The sequence below is a fragment of the Lagopus muta genome, chromosome 1 (genome assembly GCF_023343835.1).
Source record: "Lagopus muta isolate bLagMut1 chromosome 1, bLagMut1 primary, whole genome shotgun sequence".
NCBI classification, from domain to species: domain Eukaryota; kingdom Metazoa; phylum Chordata; class Aves; order Galliformes; family Phasianidae; genus Lagopus; species Lagopus muta.
Window position 1 is genome coordinate 127,651,179 of NC_064433.1, and position 16,319 is coordinate 127,667,497.

General features: G+C 39.9%; 1 protein-coding gene across 1 annotated transcript in view; it reads left to right on the forward strand.

The window, feature by feature from the left end:
• The window catches only part of DHRSX (dehydrogenase/reductase X-linked), a 160,969-nt gene that overhangs the window by 50,497 nt on the left and 94,153 nt on the right, over positions 1 to 16,319 (forward strand). The window contains exon 3 of the mRNA XM_048934489.1: positions 447 to 515. Within this exon, the coding sequence (XP_048790446.1) occupies positions 447 to 515 (69 nt within the window). The remainder of the gene's footprint in view (positions 1 to 446; positions 516 to 16,319) is intronic.

Genomic DNA, 16,319 nt, shown 5'->3' on the forward strand with positions numbered 1-16,319 from the left:
TATTTGGTGTTTAATCATGTTTTCTGTTAGCACTGATGGGGTTTTTCCTTTGCATTCAGACCAGGTTTGCGGGGCCTTTCCTCTGGCTGTGAAGTTCTTCATTTGGAGAAGGACAGAGAGTGGTCTGCTCTCATTTGCAGAAAATATGTCTTAGAATCTGAATGTGATGTAACTCACCTGGCTCTCAGACTGACATCCACGTTCAGCTGGTCCAACCAGCAAGTGGTCATAGCTTGTGTGAATGAATGAGACGAACAAGCAGAACTCATGTGAACAGTGGGGTGTTGAAGACTTCTACTGCTCTGACAGTCACGAATCATGCATTTTCATTTAAAACTTTTTTCCTGGTTAACTTTTACACTGTGGTTAACCCATAACAATGGCTGGCATACAATTAACTGTTCCTGGTTTGCATCACTAATTTTGTATTTTCTATATTGTGACAGCTGGAAACAGCGAGAGAGAAGGCCAAGAAGCGGTGAGGAAAATAAAAGAAGAAACTTTGACTGGAAAAGGTAACACACTGTATCCTCTTCTTCAGGGAACTCTTTATGCCTGTATTTTTTTCTGGAGCACGTGTATGTGCCTGCGATGGTTCTGTGTCTGGCATAAGATCAGACTAGTAGTCATTTGTACTACAGAGAGATTGAGAGCAGGGGAAGGAGTGCTCTTTTTTATTGCTATCCTCACCTCTCACGGTGTGCATTATCCTGTAATATGGTGATTTTAGGGAAGATGTTAGTAAAAGAGCAGGGATGCCTAACTGTGTAATTTGGCACGTTGGGTTTTTAATCCTTTACAAAAAAAAGCAGTTTTCTTAAAAAGATGGACGTATCATATCAGTCCAAAATTCCTGTGTTTTTGTGGTTCTTTTGAATTTGTTGTAGTTTATTCTGATGAGAGATCATGTTGAGGGAGACATAAGGAGAGCATGGCTTCATATCTGAGAAAAGATATATTGCAAAGTATCTGCTGTGCAATTATAACTTGCAATTTATCATGGAGGTTAGTACATCTAGTATTTCCATCTCTTGGGTTCCTTGGGTGTAGTTCCTAGTAGTGTGTGATGATTCATTGCTGCCACTTTGATGTATCATTTCTTGGCAAAATAATAGGGCAGTACTGGTACTCCACCCAATTTAGTATCTTCATGACTTCTTCTGAGATCTGATTCTGTTTTTGTGCCTCTAATAACTACTGTTATGATGATCAAAATAAGGTAATTATTGTGTTAAAAAAAAACCTTTCATTAAGATTTATCTTTTGACTTAAATAAATGTGCACCAATGGTAGCCTCAGGATACATGTATGCTAGTTGAAAGCATCATAAATTAAGGCATAGTCAGAAGGATCATGAAAGCAAAAAGATAATTATTACATCATTTAAATATTTTGCTGGAAGTTTCTGTACAGAGACCAAAAACATTTGGAATTAATTACATCATGTGACTTGCATGAAGTTGAATAAACTTGCTTGCTCACATTTCTGTGATAACAGATTTACCTGATCGTTCTGAAGAAAATGGGCTTTAACCTTCATTTAGAAATTTTGTCCATATCTGGCTCGCAGTTTGAGGAAGCTGAAACTGCATGTAACTTGACTGAAGTTGTTCCCCATTATAATTATGACTGCAATAGGATCATGTAGTTCAGATGGAAGGGACCTAAAAGATCATGAAGTCCTGACTGCTGCAGGGCTACACAAAAATTAAAACATACTACTAAAGGCATTGTCCAAATACCTCTTTAACACTATGAAACTTTGAATGGTTTCAGGTCTTGATATATTTGACCTGAAAACAAACTGGAGGAGTATTGCCTTTGCAGAATGTGCCTCCAATTGAGTGGTATTTATATTTGCAAGTGCATTACACTGAATAAAGGATTTATGTAAGTCTGGGAAGCAGTCCTGTGTTCTTGATAATCAGTGAATTTGCATGTTGTTGAAAGACATATGCAGGTATTTTACAGGATTGAGCTGTGGGAACATGCCACCTTTTCAAAGGCAGCTAACTGTTCAACATCATTTTAGTCACTGCATAAAAACATGATCAATTGCCTTGACTGTTTTCCTTTTTTTTTTCTTTCTTTTTGGAGCATTTTTAGTACATAGCACACAGGCCACAGCATACTTGTTATACAGCAAAAATAAGCAGATCTTGTCCGCTCCTTACTGACTCCCTGAGCAGAACACAGACATCACCAGAGACAGCTCTGGGAAAAGGCTTGTTGAATGCATGTAATTATAGTGTTATCAGAGGTGATACTATCCTTCTACTTCTTGCCCCACTGTCTGTCTAGAGCTCTGTCTGCTCTCTAAAGGTAAGTAAGTCTACTTGACATAATTTGCACTCACTTCAAGAACAAGTGAGATTCAAAGCATGTATGTGAATGGTTCCTTATGAAGCAGCTGATGAGCAGTAACAGAGGTTATGCTTTTTTTGCAGCAGCTGAGCAAGACATGAAGAGACAATTGGTAGTAGTTTTGGGTAAAGGGAGGCAGGAAGCCTGGTTTCCCATGCTGCAGGCACTGAAACTAGAGCCAGTACCACAGAGATGGAAGAGTGTTGGAGAAGGAGGAAGTTCTGGTAGTTCCTCTATGAGGTGATAATGCTAATAGGACATATAAAATCTAAGCAATATGTCATATCACCTCTAATACTGCACATTCTCTCCCATGCTACTACGCCAGAAACCTCCTTGGTTCCTTATTCCCCATTCCTGTTGACTCCAGATTCTTCAGGTGCACCTCTCAGTTTTGGTTTCTGTGCTGAGTTACCTGTTGCTAAACTTAAACGATGAGGAAGGGAGGTAGGCAGATGAACAGGGGGGGAATAAAGCATGGATCCTGGGAGGCATGGTAGACCTAGGTTGTTTGACCGTCATAGACTGCTCCACTATAAAGCAGTTGAAGCCATCAGATATCCAGAAGAGACCATGGGAAGTGCTGCATTGTCATGAAAATAATTATCACTTTTGGTACTATTTCCAGCTGACTGAGGGTAACAGATTGCTACAATGTGAAAGGTAAAGCTGGGTGAAACCAGAATGATGTGGGTATTTATTTATCTTGTTTCCATTTGTTAAATTGGGAACTTCTACTGTTAATAGTAGCAGTTTTGTCTGGGAAAGTTTTTGATGGCCAGGAATCACCACAGAGATATTCTAATTACATAGGTTTCAAACGTACGCGTAGGGTGTGCCTGTCTGTATTAGTGAGAGAGTTCAGACCAGGAGAGCACTTTTCAGGCAACACTCAGTTGTTGCCTGCTTGCTGAGCTCTTGTCTGCATAATGAAGGGTGCAACAGGCTGTGGATTCTCGTTGCACAGAACTAACCTGAGTGGGAGATGAGCTGCAGCAGTAAAAAAGCATTAGCCCACAGGAGCAAGCTCAAAGCTTCTTTGAAATAAGAGCCCTAGCAACTTGTCAGGTCTCCAGCACAAAATGTGCTCTAGCTTCACTTCTGTTGATCAAAATTACCTGTTGATTACCTGTTGTTGCAGCCATTACCACAGTTACTAGCTCTGAACAAATCGCATTGACTTACAGGATCTGGAAATTTCTTTGATAACCATATCTGTGAATGATACTAGAAAAAAAAAACACCTTTCAATGCACTTAAGTAGTGTGTCTCAATTACCATCTCTGCAAATGAAAGCTGGGTTTAGCCTGATGATTACACACATACAAATATTGGAAACTAATATATAAACATGAATGAAGGCTTTATTCATTCCAGCATAGGTTCAGCAATTAGCAAAAGTTTTTGCACAAATATTACTTAGCATAGTAGCAAGGAAATGCTCTCACAACTGCTGTGTAGGAGCTGGAGTTGCAGCTAGACTCAAAGGAGAAAAAATTAAAAGTTAGAAAATGGGGTGTAAAAGTCATATTAAACAAAGACCTCTTCAAAAGGAGAGGCCTGTGTTTAATCTCACCCAACATTTCTGTGGCTATTCAAATAAAACCACAATTATAAAACTAAGCACTAAATTTACAGCATTCATGAGGCTTCCATTTGAAGCTAGTGAGAAAGGAAGAGGAGACTTTCTCACTGAGAGTCAGAGGAATGCAGAGGTTAGCATGGAGGCAACCAAATTGTGTCATTCACAGTCTGACCCACATCAAGGTAGTGTGGGCCAGGCAGTAGGTGGAACGATATCATCTTGGAAACACTGCAGTTCGCATGCATTCAACGAGCCTGGCCTTTTCCCAAAGCTTTCTCTAGGGATGTCTGCACTATGTATGGCTCAGCCAGGGAATAAGGAGAGGACAAGGTCATTTGCTCCCTTTTGGTATACAGCCTTCTAGTGAGCAAGAAGACCTTCCTTATTATCGGAGATCTGGGAACAAAGAGTTTGCCCAAAAGAGGAGGGGGTTCATCTAGTCAATAGGTGCCAAGCGTAATTGCAGAATTCCTCATGGGTGGTTGCTCCACTGGGGCTTCCTTGTCTGTGAAGTACCAATTTTAATTTTTTTTATAGCTGTTTGTTGTTGGCTTTCCCTGCAGGACAGAAGTTAGGTGCCTAGAGCTCCCAGATTTCCAAACTTTTAGATTTGTTTTTGTCCAGACTTTTAGATTTTGTTTTTGTGGTTGCATGGGCCAGGACAGTGTAAAGATGTCGTTATGGAAGAGTGCATCCAGCTGGTGAAAATGAGTAGAAGATATCTGTGGTTGAGATATGTTATCTACCTCAAAATGTGCATAAGCTTGTGTGATTTATGCTTGCTCATGTCCAATTTGTTTTCAGTGGTGTAGCAGTTATTAAAGTGTGACACGCCGTGTTCATGGCAATATCTAATGTGGCTGCTCTGTCCCTTCTACCACATCCCTCCTCTGGTGTATTGTTTTTCTACCACTGCCGATGCTGAAAGACCTGCAAGGATGTCTTAAAGTGATTTTTAGCAACAGCAGTAACAGCTTTCATCTACATGTTTTCATTTTTCCTGCTGATGTATTATCATCAGTACTTAGCATTGTCAGGTCAAGCTCTGCCCTTGTTACAGTTGTGTGACTGAATTCTGGGTTCATGGATGTATCTTGAAAGACAGGGTGACAATATGAGAGAGGAGTAACGAAGTCTCTATCTGACAGCGTGTCACTTTGCAGAGACCTGTATGGAACTACAGAGCACTTCTGTCTTGTCACTCGAAGATTCTTGCCTAAGGATCAAGATTAGTTTTCTTCCTATGGGCTAGTCTAAGGTTATTTCAAGTATATTCAAGCTATATGAAAATGCCTAAATCTTGAATAGTATTTTATGTGTTAAGCTTAATCCAAGTCTGTAAGGACTGGGTCCTCCATGTGCACGAGGGACAGAAGACCCTTTTCTAGAGTCAGATAAAGTAACACAGCAAATAAGAGTACTCATACCATTTACATCCTTTACCCAGTGAAGCAGGTGCCTCTTTGCTCTGTATTAATCCATAAAAAGGTATCTCCAAAGCCCTTTGATAAAACCATCTAGGTGAATTGTTCACAAATCAATTGTCAATCTTTTCTGTTTGCTTTACGTAATATTTCAGTGCAAAAACATTGTTGCTTGTTCCTGTCTTTTTTGTTCTCCTGTTGACATAACATAACATGTTAGAAGTCTTTTCATCTCAGTGTTTGTTGATATTTAAAACAATACAGAATCCCCTACTTTTGGTGATTCTTGAGACACCTTAGAATATGAGTTGTCATGTTAACAGGGTGGTAATTCAGACATTAACAGCAATACAAATATGGTTTAAAAAAAAAGCTGAAGATCTCATTAGCGCGATGAAGATAAAGTCTTTCAAACATAAAATGTATTCATAATACAGACACAAGCTCTGCCTGTTAGCTTCCTAAGTTCCCATTTCCATTGCAAGTATAAAACACATTTCATTAACAGGCTCAGCCACTAGGAAACATGATTTTTTCTTATTTAAATTATTTCTAATTGAAATTTAGAGACAAAGAAGTGCACCGGTGTCGCTGTAGGCAGAATAGCAAAATGCTTTCAGCTGTTTTGAAATGATTTTCTGACTATAAATCACCTATGCTTTGTGTGACTAATGGGACCAGAGTTCTGAGGTTAGAATTCTGCTGATTGTGCTTTCTTACTGAAAGGAAAGGTAGAGAACAGGGATTTTAAAACGAAATTGCCTCTGCAAAGCCTGAAAATACTTCCATTTCACCCTTTGTCATGATTTTGATCTTTTTTTGTGTAACTAGAGTCATGGTGCCAAGCAGCGGCCTGATAGAGGTGCTCCTGGGTCTGACACCTGCCATAACGTGCCATTATTTTTTCACTCACGAGCAGTAGTTACAGGCAGGTTCTGTGAGCTATTTCCAGACCTTGTCTCTGGCCTCGAGAAAGCTGCCAAAGAATGCTGAAAGATAAAGCCAAGAAAAAAGCAATTTGTTTTCTCTCTGGAATGCTTTCGTATCTCTTCTCCAAGATCTACTTTATATAATCCTATCTTCCATGGGCTATATGTAGGACTTCAGAAGTTAATTTTCTTATAGGAAGTAGAATATTTTCTGTGCAAATACCATCAACTTCTGCATAAGGGATCCAGCTGTCAGAACTGTGGAAAACTCGTGGCTTGAAGTAAACACTGGGAAATCAGAGCTATATTTGAAGCGCTTACGGACTGCACACATGACCTTCCAAAGGTGAATTGAATGTAAATCGGTAGACCTGAGCGTGCAGACAATGCCAGTGTTTCATTGCTGGCTCCAAATTCTTCCAGTCATGGTGCAGTGTCCCCTTCCTAGCTGCTTTTTGGGCTTGTGAGTAGCAGTGGAAGCAATCAGTGGAAGCTTCCAATGTTGGAAAGCACAGTGACCTTTGACTTGAAAAGAAACTGCCCAGATAGGGAGCACTCAGGTGTAGGAAGCACAGGCATCACAGTGGCTGGACAGCAAGGCTCCAGAAGGAGCCCTGAGCTTTTTCCTGAGGCCTCTGCACTTCTGAATGGAGAATACTAGTGAGTCCATGCTTAACTTGTGCTTCAAGGGTCATTTTTCAACAACAAAGAACAGTAGCTTTGAAATAGGGGTTTCAGTTCTGAAATGGGTTGTGAGCTCTGTTTGTAAGGAGGCCCCAGTGGAAGGTAGTAAAGGTGGCTGACTGAACACACCTGGAGCACCTCTCCTGTGAGGGGAGGCTGAGAGAGCTGGGAACCTTCAGCCTAGGGGAGAGGAGGCTTAGGAGAACCTTATCTGTGCTTATTCATACCCCACAGGGGAACTAAAGATGAAGGAGCTTCTCAGCGGTGCTCTGTGAGTCTGTGAAATTTTAGCATCCAGAAATATGTGAAACCCTGTTGGCTGGCTACCAGTCTTTACCTTCTATCTTTGTGGTATAAAGCACTGCTTGTGATGCCCTGAGTATAAGAACTGGAACTGATACCCATTTCTAGAATGCAAACTCATCCAGGAATTACATCAGTCTACATGCAGTGCCCATAATAAGACTCTTACTCACAAATAATGGAAAGATCAGCAATAATGTGGCAGTAATGCAGTCTTAGAAAATAGGTATTTGAGAAAAATACCTATTTGAGAAAAATTTGAGAGCAGCATTAGAAAACATCCAAACAAACAAGAAAACCCCAACAAAACAACAAACCACTGTCTGAGCAGATAAAATATTAAAGAAAAGAAGGAAGACTGAAGTAACTTTGATTTTGAGAGCAATAGTCTGTGTAAAAAGGCCTGAAAACATTGCCCATGCATCTGGAATAGCTTGCCCCTTTTTTATTTTTCTTTTCCCAGGGCATAGACTGATATATTTTACCTAAGTTTCAAATAAAATGTGAATAAAATGTGTTTAAGAATACATAATGTGTGACATCTCTGCCACATCTTCACATTCAGAATGGAAATTAGCATGCCCGTGTACTTCAGAATGCATCTCAGCCTAATTAAAGGCTTGAATGAAACGTGTAGTGCCAGAGCACTTTTATAGTCTTTTCTGCTGCTTTGTGCTATAAAGTCTTGCTTGTAAGAGAAAAAGAAATCTTCCTCAGGAGATGGATAAACACGTGAATTAATCAAGGCATCTAACATGAGAATCATTAGATGTCTGATAATCATGTCTGGATTTGGATTTTAAATTGAGGTGGTATTTCTCCGCCATGTGATATGAAATGTTACCAGCATCTGATTAATTTCCCCAAGATAACTGGCTGTGTATTAAGTCCTCTTTTAAACATGATCTCTGCTACAGTTTTCTCTTACCAACATTACAGTTGATTTCAGGCTGGTTCGGAGTAGCTCTTCACAACCAGTATAACTTGAGGAAACAAAGCAAATATAATTATCTTTCCAACATTTAGTTCAACCTAGCAGAAAGATAACCCTTGTCATTGTTTTGCCTTCCAAGCATGGACAATCTGTGGGCCTATGCTAGGAGAGATCTCCATGGCTCTGGGCAGGATATTCTGTTGTTTCGTATTTCATCTCACTGTACTCCACGCTCAATTATGTTCACATACTTTTGCTTTTTTGAACAGTTTTCAGCTACTGCACTTCCTGGAACATGGATCTCAGGATGGTTTCTTTTTATGACAGGGAAAAAAAATAAACACATATGTATTGCAGGGTAGGAAAGTGAAAAGGATAAAACCAATTCCTCTTGTTCACAACTATCACAGTAGCTGATGGCTTCTGAACTAAAGGTGTGTGAAATGTTCTGTTTCCGACCCAAAATCGTGCAATATTGCTACTAGATTGTATTTTACAATTCAAGACCTGCCAATGCTTGCAAAAAATTTGTGACTTTAATTGAAACCAATTTTAATGACAATATTTCCTAGAGGTGGTATCTGTTTTGATGGGAGTATTTATTGTGGAAAGAGAAAACATTTTGGCCCTTGTTTCTGCAAAATAAGGGAAGGAGAGAGGAGAGAAAAGTGCCCCTGCCAAGAAGGAGGGATTAACTTGAAGCATGATAGTTTGTGATCAGGTCAATCCAGATCAAATGGTTTTCATTCCAACACATTTTGAGTTTCGATATTCAGACTACTGTACTATTAAAAGGCAGTCATTATCTTCCGGAATTGATATGTTGCTGCTTATCAATGTTTAGTGTTGATTACCAAATGCATACTATACTAATTATTATTACTGTTTTTTGTAAACAGAATTTTGCAAAGCTTTTGTTAAAAACAAGCTTTTGTTTTAAAGCAGCCACAAATAGGAAATTTCCTGTAGATAAGACTGGCATATTTTATCAGTCTGGCATATTTTCCGTCTTTGAGATGATACGAAATTGTTTATTGCCAAAATAAAAGAAGTCTTCAAGTAGGATTTCCTTCTGAATGCAGAAGGCGATGCAAGCCCCAAGTGCCAGGATGAGGTTATGCCTTGAAACGGCAGGCCAGAAAGAGATGTCAGAGAATCTCATTTGATGTTGAAATGGTGCATCTTATAAAGCTACTGCAAGTAGTTCTCTTTGACAGTCTTGCTTAGGTTAATGGGATCTCAAATGGTTGGCTAAAGACTGGGGTCTTGAAAGATATATGGTGTGAATTTTTAGTCCGTAATCATCATCCGGTTGTTACCGTGACAACTACTAGTGCTGTATAACTATACTGTGTTTGCTTCTCCAGATGCCCCTTCAGCCAGCCCAGCAGACAGAGTATAGATTTTTCCCGTTTTTGCTTGAATTGTAACGCTGAACACATGCTGTTCAGAAAGCAGCATCTTTTCCTATGTGTCCTCTTAGCAGGATAAAGCACTACATTTGTCTTTGCTTGTATAGGAGAACAATGTGGCAGCATTCATGTAGCATCTGCTAAATAGGGACTTTTTGTATAAATTTGATTGGTGTGTTCATATTAACCAGCATGAGTATATCTACAAATTAAAACTGAATAAATCCTGAGGTGCAGGTTACCAAAATGACATTGCTGAGTGGATAATTCTGTCCTTTTCCCCTTTGATGAGCAGAACGTGTGGCTTGCACTGAAGGAAGGGCACGGGACAAAGCACCCACATTAGCTGTGTGCTGCGGAGCACAGCTGCTGGGATTTTTCTTCATCTCAGTGCAGGGAAAAGTGCTGAGGGGTGGTGGAGAATTTAAGTTCAGGTTTGTATTTGTCAGTGGGAATTTGAGCCCTAAAGGGAGTGCTGTTGTGCTCTTACTGAAGCTTATTATTTATACAGGATGAGTGCCATTTACACGGGCTTCAGTGGGTGTCTGTGGCAGAGTGCTTTTCCTTTTAGATGCAGAAGATCTCATCAAACTCTGGCATTACTGGCATTAAGATTAACTTCACAAGGGTAGGCCAGAAACACCATTCTTATGCTGTATGAAAATCTAGCATCAGTATGCTGCGGTCTCTTAAGCATAAATTTACCTTATTTTCTGAAGATAACATTTTGCAATATTTGTGCACATTGAAAACCCATGCTTTTATGCCACCAAAGGCTCTGCATGTAGGCTGTTTTCAGAGGCTGGAAGTAAAGGGGCCGACCAGTGCTTTGCTCAGCAGAACACTACAGCCAGCCTGATGTGTAGGGATTGGTAAGGCAGCAGAACTAGATCAGGACAGCAATTAATTAATTTCCTACAGCCCACGGCAAGAAGCAGCATGTGCCATGGGGAGCCAGGGCTCAGGGTGACATGAGGACTTGCAGGGGACAGTTGTGTAAGTAATAGGTCAGAGACAAAAGGGAATAGAACAGTTGGGGGTCTGTCCCTATGTGCAGCTTGGTCTGCTGTCTGCTATCTTCCACAGCCCAGTAGCCATTATCTTGTATAACCCTTTTGAGGGTGTGCTCATCCTGTGGATGGACTTCATGGCCCCACTGCCCCAGCTGGCATCACATCAACCCAGCTAGTACATCCTCGGCCATCTAGGGCACAGCATATTCCCTCACAGCTGAGAAGGAGAGGCACTGTTACCTGAACACCTTGGGCAAGCAGTACAAATTACCAAGGGATATGCGTTATCTAAAAAGGAATAATCACAAGTAATTTTTTTCCACTTTGATTCTGCATTGACCAAGTTGTTAAATTTTACTGTAAAATAAAAGATTAGAATGGGATTTTTACAAACACAACATCTTCTAGTAGTCAAAGAAGACAAAGTTAGTGTTTGTATTCTTTTTAGCGCCAAGTAAGATTATTTGTAACTGATGATATAGCAAGAATTAAGTCTCAGTGGGTTTGTATACATTTACAAGCAATTAACAATAAATTGTTATCTGACTTTAAAAATAGACTTTTTATTTGACCCTCTGTGGTTTTAAAACGTCTTTGTTTTGCAGACTATTTTCAGGTTATCATTAGTCTGTATAGTTTACTATTTGAATAAAATAAAAATCAGCATCCTGCTATGAAAAGGAAGATATAATGTACTCTCAAAGAACAGATGGATGTGACAGGTATAATCGGAGAAAATAGGGGAAAAAGGAAAACAAAGGTCAGAATGACAGGAGGAAACAAAACGCAATGCAAATTCCAGATTCTGTATTCCATTTTCTTTCTGAATAGCCATATTTTTTAAATGTACAGTTATATTTAAACTGGAATAGGTGTTTAACACATTGAATCCAAATTAATAAGATCAACAAAACTGAGAGATGCTAAAGAGAGAGAGAAAAGGAAGGCTAGGGAGAAAAGCAGCGGTGGAAAAGGACTGAGAATCATCTGAATACTGTGATGAAGAACCTGGAAAGAAGTTACAGCCATGTTGAGTCTGGGGACATGTATGATTATGCTCAGAAAATACGAGGTGCAGTGTCTGGTTTGTTGTTTACCTTATATGTTAATCAGACTGTAGTAGATGAGTCCGTGAGGAAACAGCTGGAGTCACTTCACACTTCAGGACTTAGTTGTTCAGAGTTGCATTCATCACACTAAAACAGTGGAGAAACTCTCACACAATCGTGCCCCTGTTAACAGTGACACAACTTTTTGAGCCATGCTAGTTTGCAGTGCACAAGCATGGCAACAAAGGGCTGGACTGAAAAAGAATACAAGAGGCTGATGCTTTAAGTCTCATTTATATTCTTCAGGCAGTATTTAACAAGGTATTGGCTTTGGTCTAGCCCTCAGCTTACATGCTTTCCCATACCCTTCCATCAAGGAAAATTGCTTTTTTTCCCTTTCTCTTCTGTGTACATAACTTTCCTAATCTTCTCTGAAGGTCTTCCAAATCATTTAGCGTTCCTGGCATAATTGCATTTCCATCTCTGTCTCTCTCTCACCTTCTCCCTTTGTATTTTCTCCCCACCTTTCCCTCCCATCTTTACTCTACCTCTCCTTTCCCCCCAGTCTCTCTTTCATCCTCTTTTTCTTTTCTTAAAAATGAAAAATACATCTTTGTACCACACAACTTGCTTCTGCCTTCATATTCTGCCTAACATGGGGTTTGCTAGCAATTTCTTCACAATGTCTGGTTTGCATACTATGGTAAGTATCAATGGGAACAGCCTGTGCTTTTATTGTACCTTTACATTTTCAGTTTAAAAATTGATCTCAGGTTAATGGTGCTCACACGGTCAGAAAAGCTGGATATTTTTAAAGAAAGTGTGATTTGCTAGTCTACACTTTTCATCTAATATGTTAAGTCTATTTTGTTTCTCTTTGCTGGTCTTTGAGAGGGAGACATAAACCTATTGCTGAACCAGAAAAAACAGACTTCTTCATTGATTTTGTAGGGGATTGGAAGAGTACACACTGTGTATCTGTACTGCATGATATCTTTTCTCTGGAAACTCTTCTGTTAAATTAGTTTCAAAGCAGTCAAATAAAAAAAAACCACAAAGTAAGAGTGACATGTTAGAACCAGTGGCTGTTATTGTCCTAAGAAGAGGTATCACGCTAGCCTTGGGAAAAGCCTGATAGATATATTTCATTATTATTCAACTGCAAACCAGAAAAAGAATGGCTGAATCATTAAGTATTTTTTTTTTTCAGAATGGAAGGAAATAACATCTTCCTGCCCTCTGTCCCCACGTCTCCTTGGCTTCTCTCTTCCCACTGAATCATTCCTCTATCCTTTCCCCAAACCTTTCTTCTTTAGTCCCAATTCTATGTATTTCTAACTGTTTCTTGTTTACTTTTTTTTTTTATTTAATAAACTTGAAAATTATATATTTTGAATTTGACTTTCAAAGGAAAAATAGGTACCAGTGACTGGAGACAACAATTTAAGAGTATGAGCTTAATCTTGAGCTATCCATCTATGACTTTCCATCACTGTCCCCAGCCAGTTCCTCCTTCACGTGGAACTTGTTTGCTTTTGTTATGAGAGCTGTTGGCTCATCCATTGCTGTCAAGCACCTTTATATTCCCTGCTGGCAGAGGCACTGAGTAATGCTGAAAGAAATCAATGACAGGAAAGCAGTCTTGTCTGGAGAGCATTGCATTGGGAAGCTCCAGAGCCCTCCATGTACTGACTATTCTCAGAGAAGCAGTGCTCCACACATGTCACCACGTGACTGTAAGTACACACACTCAACAGCTTCCAAGGAAATGGCGAAAGTATGGCAGTCTGTTGCCCCAGTGCAGCTGGATGGATTTGTCAATGATAATAAAGGCCATTGGCTTAAGTACAGAGGTCTTCCAGTTGTCAGAAAAGCTGAAGCATCTTAAAAGAGCAGAGGGGACACAAGGCTTGCTCAAGAGAGCATGAGCCACAGAGGGCAGTCATGTGTCCATGCAGTGGTGTGGAGACACAGCCCTTCATTGTACTGCCAACGTCTGGTATTTGGTGTATTTGGTAAGATGAGAACTTGAAAGGAATTACAGATTACCACTATTGAAGTTCTAAAGCTCTGTTCATTGTTTTTCTCCCTTTTCTGTGGCAAATGCTGGTGTACGCATTTGAAGTGCTTGTATCAGCACATATTGACCCAGTTCTCAAGCATTATTAAAATCCTGGAAGTTCTTTTAGTGGTTTTATGTTCATGTGGAACATGAACAACAAGCAGGTAGAAACCTGTGAAACCACATTGGAATGTTAGGAAAATAGACAGAGAAAAAAGCCTTAATGTTATCATTCTTTTCTTCACATTATTTTTTCAGTTATCCCTCCACTGTTAGGGACCCAGAAAGTCAAGAAGTCCTCCTCCTTATAAAGTGAGCACTAAACAAAGCTAAGCATAATAATATGGCCAGAACAGAACTTCATATTGACTCAACACTAAGAAGAAATGTCAAGGATTCTACATCTAACAGTTTGAATGATTACATTCAATAAACATGAATCACAAAGCTGCTTGATTATTCCATCTAAACATTTCCAACCTTTCTGGAGTATCGTAGCCTTCTAAATAAATTTTGGGGCTCCAGTTCTATCAGCTCTTGGAAACAGTAGCAAAACTTCAATTACTTTGAACAGAACCAAGGATTCAACCTCTTAATTTTGAAGAATACCACCCATTTCTGCTGCTTTTTTTTCAGTGTACTATCATAATTGGAGGCTTGCTCCAGCCTTAGTAGTGCAGGGACAATTCCAGCAATTCACCTAGGCAATTACTCTGAGGTGTCTCAACTGAGGTATCCCAGGAAGGCCAGTACTTTTACTGCAGTAGGCTATCCATTTGTGCCCAGAATCTCAGGGCCATTCAACTCTGCATCACAACAGCTGTGCATATAGATGCCATCTCTGTCCATGTATGTGCTTAACTCCTGTAAAAATCCCAGCAATTAATTTTCTTTATTTCTTCAGTCAGTAAGAACAGTAAATGAGCTGCACATTTTAAAATATGTACCTCTTCATGTTTTTATTTTCAGTGAATTTATGGTTATTTGCAAGGATTTTTTGAAGGCTTCTAAGCTCTTATTTAGCCTGCGTAGCTCTGTGTGTAGTGCTCTGATTTCGATATATGCTAGGGTTCATATATGCTAATCTTTTTTACTGCTTAGAGAACATACAGCACTGGGCTCCAGTTTTTAGAGAGAATAGACTGTGAAGGTTGGTCATTAATAGAATTCAGTTATCTTTTGTCTTCGTGCTGGCTGACAGAGAATTTGAATCTCTGTGTCTTGAAAGGGCGTAAGCCAATGATGCTCCTGGTGTGATTAGTCTGAACTGCATTTTTCTTATTAGGGGGTGAATTCAAGCAAAAAATGTCTCTATATTCAAGCAAATAATTGTCTGTTATCTTTAATGCATGGCAGTTACAGGCAACAAGTGAGAGTTCTTAACTGCTGTATACCATATTGCCCTCTCCTCAGTCGAAGACATTTTGCAGTTCTTTCTTTAATGAGCTTCTTGTTTTACAGAGGTCACATTCATCCAGAATGTTTATTTCCTCTCACTTTCGTGTTACACTTTGCATTTATCTGTAATCATTCCTCTGTTAAGTGTTGCCTAATTGCATATTTTTGCTTGGTCTTTCGGGAAATTCCTAATGATCCTCCCAAGCCTTGGATAAGCTAAACATTTCTGTATAGTCAGCAACTTCCACCACCTGTCTATTCAGCCTGTTTTACAGAAAATTCACTGCACCTGGCACCTACCAGTTGTTTGGATAGAAAGCAAAGGAACCACTGCGTTTCTCCTGAGAGTTGGCAGTATGTGGAGGCAATGGCTCTGCTCCTGATAAACAGTGCCATCAGTTGGCCTCTAGATCAGGGGCATAGGAAAGGGTTCTCCTCAGAGCCCAAACAGATTTGATGCTGAAAATCTGAGTTGTTTTCAGAAGTGCATCAGCAGAACAGTAAATGCTAAAATATGACAAACAGGCATGATTTGGAAGTGATCTGTTGCCTGAAATCAACCATCTTATGGTAATAATTGAACTGAACCTATTAAAGCAGAAGAATGGAACTTGCAGGTTGCAAGAACAAGAAGCTGGAGGCATAAAGAACGCAGGTATATGCTGCTGCTGTGTAGTGTATTTGGATGCAGGACATTTTATTCAGAAGGCATCCTATGCATTGCCTACATCAGCATCCATGTGTCTTAGTTCCACTGATAGGATGATAGAACAAGCAGTTAGATGCAGAGCAAGTAGCTGTTGTGGCAGGGCAGAGAATGGGAAAGCTGTATTGTGTGATCATCAGCTTTAGGAAGTAAAGCTAAGTAAATGTTACGGCATGTAAGAAAAAATATGGATCAATTAGATTGTGTCTTTCTCCTTTTTGTCGGAGTAAGTGAAGGAGTGAGTGCAGAAGCTGGTGGCCTGTGGCTTGGCTGGGTAAGGGTCTGGCTGGAAGGCTGGGCCCAGAGAGTGGTAGTGAATGGAGCTAAATCCAGCTGGTGACCTGTCTTGAATGGTGTTCCCCAGGGCTCAGTGCTGGGGCCTGTTTTCTTCACTATCTTTATTGATGACCTGGATGAATGCACCCTTGGTAAGTTTGCAGATAACACCAAGTTGGC